General features: G+C 44.3%; 1 protein-coding gene across 1 annotated transcript; it reads right to left on the bottom strand.

The window, feature by feature from the left end:
• Window positions 1–7,083: 7,083 nt before the first annotated feature.
• Window positions 7,084–8,894, bottom strand: LOC104351873 (interleukin-17A). The gene is made up of 3 exons (XM_009958073.2): window positions 8,868–8,894; window positions 8,050–8,294; window positions 7,084–7,321 (listed from the first exon to the last, which is right to left on the bottom strand). Exons 1-3 carry the CDS (start codon window positions 8,892–8,894, stop codon window positions 7,084–7,086), a joined length of 510 nt encoding a protein of 169 aa, XP_009956375.1.
• Between the last annotated feature and the right edge of the window lie 3,273 nt (window positions 8,895–12,167).

Genomic DNA, 12,167 nt, shown 5'->3' with positions numbered 1-12,167 from the left:
AAGGGATTATTATGAGAGAAAACATCAGGAAGAAAAAAACGTCCCCTATGAACGTCTCTTAGGGGAGGTGCCCACCTTGCATCCCAGGAATTCAACGCGACATTTCCTTTCCACATCTGAGCAAATTACCTCATGAAAGTACTGACCCTCGCTGTTGTTCATGTCCGGATGGAAGTCAGTGGGAGCTGGTGTTGGAAAGGAGAGAGGGGGGAATGGAGGAAAAGTTTCATTCGTGACTCCAAGCAGGGAGGGCGCAAAGCAGCGCTTTTATTTTTTTTTTTCATTGTGCCTTATATCAGTTTGGTGAATCAAATGAATTATAATTTCAAAAGTTGTCCTTGGCAGTAAATCGCCCTAATGCCAACCAGCACGACCACAAAAAAATTCCTCCTCCTGCACCTTCTCCCTCCCTTCCTCATCCCCTGGCCCCTTTTCCTTCTCTGGCCGTCCCTGCTCGCTAGTGTATTACGAGTGTAAATCTGACATGAGTGCCACTAGACCTGATTCTCATTGCACTCTGGGTTTGTGTCACTGATGCTCCATGGGGAGCAGTGGCTGACTTATTTCAGAGGGTTTTGGGAGAGAATTGAGTCCGTTTTGGCATTGAGCGTTAAACCAGCAAAGAACTAGTGAGTGTTTGTATTTATATTTTGTATTTATGACTGTATTTATGGCTTTTTATGTGCTCAGAGTACCAAAAAAATGGTAAATTTTTATCTGTATTTATTCAATAACTTATTCACTGAATAAAAATTGTATTTTATTTAAAAGAATGTTGTTTTATGGTAGCTCAGAATTAAAGCGGACACGGAGAATGGGTTTGTGCTGCAGCAGCACTGAGAGATTTCAGCAAAGATCAGGCTTTTTCCGGTGCAGTGATATGAGTAAGAGGGAGCTCAAGAGAACTCGCGGCCTAAATAGACGGAAAGATGCAAAAAAAATGGTTGAAAGTGGTGAAGTGAGATTATACAGGCAGCACTGGTGGAGTTGGCAATGGAGTCAGGTTCTCTAGACCTTGGGGGTGGTCTCTAGCGATGGTGGGAAAAGAGGTGGGAGATATTGTATTGAAGGGCTGCAGCTGAAATTTGGCATGAGGGTCTAGCCTGGTTCATGTCAGCTGGGAAAGGCCTGTCCTCTTCCAGACAAGATGTCATCCTTATAAGCAACCTTCTCCTCCACCATCTGGATGGTTGGCTGAGCAGGAATGCAGGGAAATGTGCCAAGACGGCTTCATCTCACTGCTCTTTAGCTGCCCAAATATCAGGTGTTGGGCTTGAAGTGGTGGATTAGGATCCCTCCACATCAAGGGACCAAGGAATAAACAGCTCCAGGGCAGGGTTGCCTGCTGAGCTGAGGTGTCCTAACCGAGGAAAGGAGGAATCGCCCTACACAAGGAGCACAGCCTAGCAAGACTCACTATTTATTATTTTATCAGATTGCTGCAGTGTTGCTTTTTTTTTTTTTTCAGATTACTCATCTTTCATCCAGAGCTGAGCCAGATTATCAGACTTCTGACTTGGGTTTCTGCTGGTGGGGGTTTTAAGTTTGCATGTCCTTGTTCATCTGCGTTTAAACCAGGGTAAACCTGTGTGCAAGCGATCTCGTGTTTAATTTCGGCTCCACAGAAGCCACTTTACATTAGATCTACCTGGTGCGGGTAGGCCCTGGGTCTCCTCCCCGAGTAGGTCAGATGAGACGTTGGGTCTAAATGACTTCTTTGGTGCTTGTTTGTCAAGTTGGGTGTATTCCCTGCCCTGAGGGTCACTGGGAGCCTGCTCAACAAGCCAGGGGTAACAAGGTGAAGAAACTGTCTTGTTCAGTTACAAGCACACGTACTCATTTGTGGCAGCAGCTGTTTCGTTATGACCACCAAGCTCTTCATGTGGTGGAGCGCCAAACCCAAGGAGGCACCTTCTGCATGCTGGTGTGTAGCACCAGCTCTCCTCTTACAGTAACCACTGACCAGGAAATCGCACGCTGCACACCCCCGCTCTTACTCCTGACCTATTTCTCTCCCTCTCAATAAACCCAGTGCATGGGGTTGGCGTCGCTTGTTTTGTGAGAAAACTAGCCTACATTTCTCTCTCCAGACATAATCATTTTGTCATTGGGTTCGTGGCAGCTAAATGGGTGTAAGCTCCTGTGCTGATGCTCTTAAACACCCATCAGCTTAGCTTGAGCTTGAATTATGAAGTAGCTAATTAAGGAAAGGCAAAGGTAGCTAATTAAGGAAGTCTCACCCATGGGTCCTGAGGTTTTGCAGCCAGCGCTACCAGCCTGAAACCACACTCCTCTCAGTAAGGCATGTGCTGTACGTGGGGCTTGTTTCTAAATAAAACAAACAAGAGGGGTTATTTCCTTCTAATGGCATCATTCTTAGAGTGCAGTTGGTTGTAAATACAAGTCTTGTTATTTTTTAGGTGCTGGCTTTTGTGATGAGGTACGTGGTTGGCTTTCATTCCCAGCAATCTAAGAACACAGCAAACGAGTTTATGCTTCTTGTAAACAGCACAGTCATATCACCACCAAGAGCAAGGACGGTTCGCAGCTGAGGACCGGCCTTTGCTAAAGGCTTTGCTTGTTTTTCTTCCGCTTTGCAGCAACGGACCCAGCCCCAGGATGCCCAGCTGGGCACCTCTGGCTCTGAAATACAGCTTAGAGAAGCCTTCAGGGACACAGTTGTTTTACCAGGAGGAGAAGACACAGCTGTAGGTATAGTAGCAAGTCCCACATTGTCTTCTCATAACCTGCTGGGCTAAACGATCTACAGCCTTTCCTATTCCTTGCCTCTTCTGCTTGCCTCCTACCAAGACCCTTCCCCTGTCCCCTTGCTCACTGCTCCCCTTGGCTGTGCCTGTTCTGGCAGCTCGGGCAGCGATCCCGTTGCACAGCAGGGGTGTTGGAAGGAGCACGCTGCAGAGACCCCCCCGCGTTAGCGTGGGCTGGGAGGCACAGCAGTGAGGTGAGCTCAGGTAGATGCCTCCTCCCAGACCTGTGCTTTGACCTGTGGATGTGTTGGCCTGCAGATGTCAATCGGGCTGCTTTGGATCCTTGACAGCAGGCAGATGCTCCTGGGGGTGTTCAAAGGGACTGCAAACCAGGTCATCCTGTTTCACAAAACCATTGCTTTTAAAAGTGCACAGAAATGAAATATATAAAGAATGAAAAGGGGGCAACCTAAAAATTTGAAACAACCCAAGAACTCTTTGCATTTGTGTTTGGTAAGCCAGAGGATCAATGGCTTGAAAATCCAGAAGTTGACATGGCTCGTTGAGAGTTAGACCTAACAGACAAAATTTTAAGGGGATGAGAGATTTGCTGGTCAGATCTGTGCTTTGACACCAGCACGATGGGTATAGATGAAGGGGTAAGTTTCCACATCAGCTGTGAGTTCTGGCTGTCCTGGGAGACAGGATCTTCTACAGCACTGTTACAAGGCGGAGACAGAAAAAAAAACCCTGCTTGAAATGTCTGTGGTTGACTGGTTCTGCTTGGCAGACTCAGAGCTGTGATGGGGATGGGGCGGTGTGCTGGTGCTGGCTTTCAGGGGCTGAGAACGTGCCAGACAGGTCCAGCACCAGGAACAAACCACACTTTCTGTCTTTGCTACTCACAAAAAAATTGTCTCTCTTTGCTAATTATTCTCTACACTTCCAGGGCTGGATAGTGGTAGCAGCTTCTAGGCCTCAGCTCTTCAGATAAATCCATTCCTGCTTTCTTTGTAACTTTTATTTTCCTTTTATGTATTTATCTTTCCTGTGGAAAACTAGCTCAGTATTTCCACCTTTTTCTGTAACTTCAACAAAAGTTTAAAAATATATTTAACACTCTTTGGGGATTGTGGACTGAGTAGGCTTTACTCAAAATACTGTCTTCTGGGCACAACTTTCCTATGAGTGAATTTTAGTGGTTTTACCAGTACAAAGTGTTGTGTTTCTGTTTAATCTGCATTCTTAGTAAGCACAATATGTTTGTATGTTTGTGATCAAGGTTCCCTGTTCCAGTAAATGAATAGAGATGGTTTATCTTCTCTCTAACTTGCCTCTATAAGCTTTTGGGTTTGCTTTTTATTTCAGACTTCTGAAGTGTGTACTCCTGACTTCCTTCGTGTCATAAGCCTTGCCAGACAGTTGAATCTATACCACCTTTTACAAGCATCTGGTACCTGCCCAGCTTGCTTTGATAACTGCCAATGATGAGCATGCTTACCTGATCATTTGCTACACAAATCCAATCTCGAACTTCCCTGATGGGTTTTACTCTCAGTTTGCCCACCAACCCGGCTGCTAATCCGCTGCTGCTCAGATTTTGCAAAGTGACATGAAACTGAGACAGGGAGCAGTGCTGGGCTGGAAACCTTTGTGCTGAAGAGGGTTTTGCAGCAACCATCAAACACCTCCCTCCCCGGCTCCAATGATATCATTAAAGGACATCAAGTAAGTAGGAATTTGCATTGAAACTCTCCAAAACAAGAAAAAGCAAGGTTTACCTGTGGAACCTTAAACTGATAAGAGCTGTGCAAGGGTGAAAGAGGGGTCCTACTCTCTTAAGTCTCCTACCACGTTCATCATAGCTCAGAGAAACAAAGGCACTGATTAGGTGACCTCACGGCAGGGTGCATTGATTTGGAATTATTCTGCACCTTTCCAACTGAGCACAGCAATGTGAAAGGAGGCCTCTTAGCTCATGATGGCGGGAGCTACAAGAGAACTTGTAGTGGTAAAGAAAATAGTCCTCAGGCCACATGAATCCAGGTGATCACACTACTAAACGCTTCTGCAGGAACACATGCAACACCCGAGCAGCTTGCAGGGGTGAACATGAAGTTGGCACAAGGCCAAGTGAACAAATGGGGGTTTTGTCCTAAGGCACGGATTTAACAGGGTTGGTAAAAGGTTCAAGGGAGAATAATGTTGCTGGAAGGGGGACCAGAGTATCTTTGCAGCCCATCAGCAGAAAATTGTCGGTGTTTTGGTACTCCAACTGTGTCATCTCTTGCTGACCTGATTCTGACTTTTCTCACATAGTAGCTCTCTCTCAGCATTGCTAACTAGTCTCCATTACTCATGTGCCAACTCCCGCTAACGGCACATCACTATCAGGTAATAAAGTGTGGGACTTACTGTAATTTTAACTGGTAGAAGTTACTTGGGCTGCTGCAAACAATTTGCCAAATCTCCTTCTATAGCAGGTGGTAGGGCATTGACAGATTATCTATGGGACAAGGCAGTCAGCTCTATTTCAATCTTCTTGGACTGATATTTATATAACTCCTTGAAAACCTCAAAGGATGAGTGCTCCTCTATGGGTTTTTTTGTCAGTCTTTTCCCATACTTAATGTTCTTGGGACAGTCGGCTGGGGTGAACTTCAGGACCTGCAAGAGATCTTAAGGAAGAATAGCTGGAGGTAAGGTAAGAAACAAGCTAAGTTAGGATCACATATACTGCTAGATATTACATATGGGTAAAGTTATATCAGTGTTTGAAGGTGACTAAAGATGTGGACAGAAGTTCATTGTTGTGACTGCAGGTACTGTGATCACTCAGAGTCAATGAATGTTTCCTTAGACCAGGACATATCTGCTAGGTCAAAGGGTGGTAGGAAACATGTGACCACGCTGTGAGTTTAGGTTACAGGCTGACCCGCTTGATTTTGCCTGGAGTAGATTAGGGAGGGTTTAGGCTCATTGGCAAAGCTGGAGGGAACAACCCCTCCAGCAGCAAAAGTTGGGATGACGTCTCCAGTTATCACGGCTGGATCTGGAGAAGATGCTTTTACCTGAGAGGACCTTCCCTCTCGTTAGGGACTTGCATCCCCGACATCTGCGTCTCTAGAAATTCTGTATTTGCAGTTGCATTTGACAATGGCATTTTGCCAGTGCCTGAGAAGGGTCACACCTCGCCGAGACGGCAGCAAACAAAACATCCACCTCTTTGCAAACCAGCCCGCCTTTTAAAACCCGGAACATTTTCATCTGAGCGCTTTTAACCCAAGCGTGCTTTAAATAAACCCACCTGCAGTGCTAAACATCCACCTACGCGAGTCCCATCACAACTGCGGTAGAAGTGCTGTGTCACCGTGCTCTACATTTGAGGCACTAACTGCTGGCAGCGAATGCATCGGAAGGACACAGGCGTGGAGAAAATTACGACTGCAGTTAGCAATACGTGGTTAATTGTTTCAATTATCCTCCCGACTCACTCATGTGCTTTTCCTCATGTGCCCAGGTAGCGACCCTGCTCCACAGAAAATCTGTTGAAAAGGGTTGGACTGAAATTCACAGAAAGCGTCGGACCAAAGTTAAAACTCAGCCGTGGAAGCTCGCTCGCCATTTTAGCGGAGGGAGTTTCTTTTCCCCCGAAGAAGCATTCAAAGTATTGTGAATCTTTACAAATTCCTTTCCAATAAGGTAATTAGGTGGATAACTGGGGTTTTTGCCGGTCTGTCTTTAATGTGAATCTATTGGGTGTCATTTGGTAAACCATTTTCCCCCAAGCGTCTTAGTTTCTCTATTGGTAAAATGGTGTTAATGATACAAGCCCGAACTTTTCTGTGGGGTTTATGTTCTGCTGCAGCAGAGCTAGATGTTACCAAGAGAATTTTAGGTTTTAGTATCATGCAAATCTCTTATATAGTTATAATCGAGTTGAGTGATTTCTTGCTTGTCAAAAAGGCTTCTTTAGAAAGAAAGGAGAATATCACAGAGATATTTAATTTTTTTTATTACATGAAAATAAATAAACAGATACATTATTACTGACTTTTCCACCAGCATAAATAGAATTACATAAATAGACATTTAAAAGTGTAAACTGAATATTTGTAAAAATTTCCCATTACTTTTTCCACCAGGCGCATGAAAGTGTCAGGATCCTGAATTCACAGAGTTCAAGATTTTGGGGGAAAATAATTTTTTTTTATAACTGGGACTTTTTCATTTTTAATATATTCTGTTAGATTCTAGCTAATCATTATGGCTTGATTCAGTTTTGCAGAGACTGAATCAGGGTCCTTCATTTCATTGCTGTTAGGCAAGGAAGCTCTCCTCCACCATCTCCCTGCTCTTACACTGCTGGCTGTCTTTAAACCTGGTGTCGGATCAAGGGGGTGACACACGTGCAGCCCACAGTGATTATTTTCTTCTCCAACCGGTAGGTTTGCTGGCAGCCCTTCTGTTCCCTCCGGAGGACGAGGATCTCCTGTTTGATGGGGACGGAGTTGACGCTGTGGTCCAGCTGCCCATCCAAATTCACGCACCTGGAGTGGCGGCACTTGGCATCAGCAATCACCTGAGGGAAACGGTTGTGGTCCTCATCGATCCTGTAAGTTGGCATGAAAGGGATTATTTGAAATGGAAATGCTGCTGCACCTCCGGAGGAATGGTAGTCTGGATCACTATAGGCTCCCAGCTTGGGAACCTGTACATGTACCTCCTGGGAGATTGCCTATGAAGGGGCAGTAGACCCTCCATTACTGGAGATTTTCAAGAAATACAGTGTAAATAAGTAACTACTGCAGGTTTTTAAGAGAGGCATGTGAGGACTGCATGCAACTGCCTTTGCAAAGAACTTACTTTAAATAGGCACTGACTTTGAAAGACTGAGTAGAAATCATCTGAGCTTCCCAACATGTCAGACTGACCAATGGACCCCAAGACCTTCAGCTCCCCCCCAAAACATGAAATGTTCTTAGGGCCTGATGCTGATGTTATTGAACGACCACTGAATTCAGTGCAGTGTTAGCCCTCCGAGGATTTTTTATGATTTCTTAGGTAAAGAATGCTTTTGAAGATAAAGCTTGCCCCAAATAAATTAATTAAATTACAAAAGTAGTTTGCTTTGCCTTCTGTATGTTGGCCTAGACCATGTTTTTGCTCTGTGCTCCTTTCTGTATTGGTTATCTTTCAAAGGAGTTTATATGGACTGTGGATACCCTCACGTTCCCAAAATAGTGGGGAGCAGTGGAAATAAAGATGTGGGCACAGCCTTGGTATTATTCTTGACCATTGCAGCCAGTGTATTTCTAGACCTCAGGGACAGAGATCTTACCTGTAATCCCATGGAGCCAGAGAGCGGCTGCTGACATCGAGAGTCGCTTTAGTGTCCTGGTTCGTGTTGCTGATGCTCATGTTGACTCTCACAGTTTGAGGGAATTTTGAGTCTTTTTGAGTCAGGCATCCAGCATATGCTTGCTTGAAGAGGCTCTCCGGCTTCAGTCCAGGCTGTATCACCTTCCCATAGGCAGAACTGCTGGCTGACAGCATGGCCAGCAGCATTAAGAGCAGTGATCTGAACTGAAGAGAGTTGGTGCATTTAGGACACAACACAGGTACAGCTGCTGTCACACAGCACACCTAACAACTCTGCTGTGTGGCTGGGAAATTCATCCACAGTCAGCCTAGCTGGTAGTTAAAGCCTGTACTGCAGGAGGTTGGAGAAATTATGAAAAAATATACCATATATCACATCCACTCTTGCTTTTGTTAACTAATTTTTACGGTGTTGACAGATATGGTACACACTCAGTTGTAATTTGGTCATAAATTTAAATTATAGAAAATAATATAATACAGGAGACAGCAGAAAGAATATAACAACAAAAAGACACTCTAAGACTGAGTTTTCAGTGTATTTCTTGACTCAGAGTATGTTGCAGTAGCCCCGTTCACTAATATATCCACACAGTCCCATTGCTGCCCCATGCTGGTGTTATTCAGCAGTCTCCCATTTCAGTTATTTTCGATCATTAATGATTTGAACAAGCATTTTAAAAGTTGGTGCAGATCCCCATTCCTGACAGTCATCTATTAGAATTTAAACATGTCTCTGTCGAATTGGGGAGAAAACCCCACAAAACAAGTTCTTACCAGAGAAGCACAAAGGATCGGAGACATCTTCCTTCTCTTACTGTAGCTGGTGCTTGAGCCGGGCTCTGTTGAGCTGAAGGTGTTTGGGCGCATTTGCTGCTGGACCTTTTATAAGGGCTTCTGTGCTGTCCTAGTTAATCTGGAGTAGGTGGTGTTTCCCCAACCCTAACTGTGGTTTCTGACCATAACTTAAATTAAAAAGTGTATGTGTATATATTCCATTAACGCAGGTGGAAGACAGGATATGGGCTCACTCTTTCTTAGATGTGTAGGTGATGTCATTACTTTAGCCATGTCACTCAAGTAGTAACAAAACTCAATGATTATACTAGAAAACCACCAGAAAACCGGCACATACCGCAGTAAGCGGGTGCAAAGTGCTCAATTCTAAATTGGGACTAGAGTTGTCGTCCAGTCAGGTGTAAGTCGATGCACTTCACAGTCTTGACTTGGGATGTTGTAGGTATCAAAACCACTGATGTCACTGGCACTGCCAGATTGGATCTGTTTGCTCCTAGGTCAGTCTATTTCCATCCTGAAATGGGTAGATGTCGGGCAGACGGCCCCCCATCCAACTGCTGTCCAAGACTCGCCATCTGCTGTCACTTGTCTTGGTGTCTGAGGAGCTAGGTTCCTTCTCAGGCTCCTTTCTCCAGCTTCTTAATCTGGATCAGGCTGGTTTTATTCCTGTCTACACCTCAGATGTGATATGTCAGTTTTGATCAGAATGCTTTGTGATAGTGAGTTCCCTTCTCCACCTGGGAAAAAAAAAAACCAACACTGTGAACATTGTTTTTGAGCCTGCCACCTTTTCATTTCACTTCAGGCTCTTGTGCTATGAGACAGGGCTTTATCCTAAGGAAAGGAGTCTGGGAAGTGTGATGGATGTAGTTAAACCTTCAGTTCTTTGGTTAGGGAGAGGACAGAGGGGTTCAAGAGAAACTTTGAGAAGTCTGAGACATGTGAGATTCCTCTTGTAGGCAGGAAAACTGGAAGGAACTGCAGGCACCTCCTCCATGGTGTATAGGTGACAGCATGCTGCACTTGAAAATACTGGGAGCTAAAATACCTTCTGTTGTGTAGACCCAAGGCATTACGACTGCCTGTGTCCCAGCCCTGTGTCCTGGGTGACAGTGATCAGTGATCTCTCCAGGTCCTAATCCCACCCTGTTGTCTCTTCATCCTTGTACAACCAACACACTGCAGCTGTGGTGTACCCTGCCGTGTTAGTATTTACATGTGCAATGTTTAAATCCCCATGTTCAAGTGGAATGGCTCCGTTTGACATGGTGACAGTCAGGATCTCTTTCTCCCGTTCAGGGGGATTTTTCTACCTTTTCACTAAGGCGATTGCAGACCTGAAGAGGTTTGGCTGCTTTGAGGCTGTGCCCCTTTGTGACTTTGGGCCATTGTTGTTGCTCTAGCTGATAGCAACTGTCCTGGTTTTTGGTATTTTTTTTTTCTTAGGCAGATGTTTTGATGAGCCCTGAATGTTCATTAAAAGCCGTGGGCTTTTAGAGCTTGAAATAGGCCTTGCCTGCAAGAAGGGATGTCTACATTCACCCCCTCTCATCTGCTTTCAGGGATTTCAATCAATAGCTCTCTAGCAAGTATTTTGGTCACTCGGACTTATTGGATCCTCTGGGACAGGGTGCTTTTATGGCATCATTCAATATCCTTTGTTGAGAGCTCAGAGCACTTCAGCTGCACCATCAGCAGCAACATAGGGATGCGAAAATTTTGGATAAAGCAGATACTGGACCAGGAACTAGAAACTCGATGCCTTTCCCAGGCAAAAATCCCAACCACTAGCCTGCAGTGTCTTCTTCTCCCTGGCAAATATTTCATGGCATAGCTAATTAGGACAGCTCAACATCACCCAAGGAAAAACTCTTCACCCAGAGAGCTACAAAACCTAGCACACAGAGAGGAGGGTAGGCTCAAATCTCTCAGGCTGCAACTTCCCAGGTAAAGATGCTAATTGTAATGAACGATGAGATACAATAAATCAGCTCCTGCTGTCTTCTCTGGTGAGGTGACAGACAGACACAAGGGTGTTGATGCTGCTCGTAGGCTGAATTTCAGAGAGATTCTTGACAGAAGGGTTTGCGTTTTAAAAACAAGAGGGTGGATGTTGAGTCTATCCTTCTCTAACACTTCTTTCTTAGGAAATTACTCCAGTCACTTTGCTCCGACAGTGGGTTACAAGTAGCTACACCATAAAGTAGCACTCATGTGTCAAACAGCCTTCGTCTGCTGATGCATACCTTTTATCAGGTTTAATTTTGGTGATGCTTTCAGATGAAAATGACGCAAAGAAGGAGTGTTTTTTACATTTGCTTAATATTTACGTGTAAGTCCAAATTGTACTCACCTTATGCCATCCAAAGGAGGATGTAAATAAGGGTAGAATTTAGTTTGTGGTTTCTGGGATAGCCATGACCTATATCAGCTTGTCTAAATGATGCTGATGCTTGAAAAGTTAAATGTAAAATTCAGTTTCCCTCTTAGAGCTGTACAGGTTAAAGGAAATGGTTCCCTCAGAAGGGGTTTTCTCTAATGCCGTTTACTGAAATATCCATTCAAAGTGGGTCAGTTAAATTTCCAATTTTAAAAGGAAAAAAAAAAGATTTCAAAAGTTTGCAAGGTAGTGGAAGGTCAGGTTGAACCAGTCTGACCCTAAATCCAGGCTCGCCTACTCTAAATGTGTCAGTGGTTTGGGTTACCTCAGTACTCGAAAGGTGAATAGTTAACCATTCAAACACAGCTAACGTAGCGCAACATAGCAATGGCAAAAAAAAAAACTTTCCACGGTTTATTTTGAGCCATGTATGCATTTGTTTGCAATTGTCATAGGCAAGATGAGAGGAGAAAATATATCTCTTGAAATGCTTCCACTAAGTCTGAATTACACAAGCGAAACTCTCACATCTCTGGTTCCAAGGTTTTTCCAAGGTCCAAAAAATTATTTTCCGGTTCTTCCTTGTCTGAAGTGAAAACAAAAAGTGAACATTATTTTTGCCCTGAGATTAGAATTTACTGCATGAGATTTGTTTTGTTCTGACACTTAGGTCTCTTTTAGCTAGAGATCTGAAAACTGGGACACTAACAAAATCTTACTGAAAGAAAAAAATCAGAGATTCTCTAAAGCCTTTTGAAATAAAGCCTAGCCCTTCTCTTGGTGGAATCATTCTTGAGAACTTAAGTTGCTGCTTTCTTAAGCAACTTAAGTGCTTTATTCAGCTGAGATCCTTCAGGCACCCAAATCTGAGTGTTGTTGGCCTTGATGACACTTTCTTC

This window comes from Leptosomus discolor, chromosome 2, assembly GCF_034619465.1.
Source record: "Leptosomus discolor isolate bLepDis1 chromosome 2, bLepDis1.hap2, whole genome shotgun sequence".
In the NCBI taxonomy this organism is placed as follows: Eukaryota; Metazoa; Chordata; class Aves; order Leptosomiformes; family Leptosomidae; genus Leptosomus; species Leptosomus discolor.
Note: the sequence above shows the minus strand (reverse complement) of the source record. Positions and strands in the feature narration are given on the sequence as shown.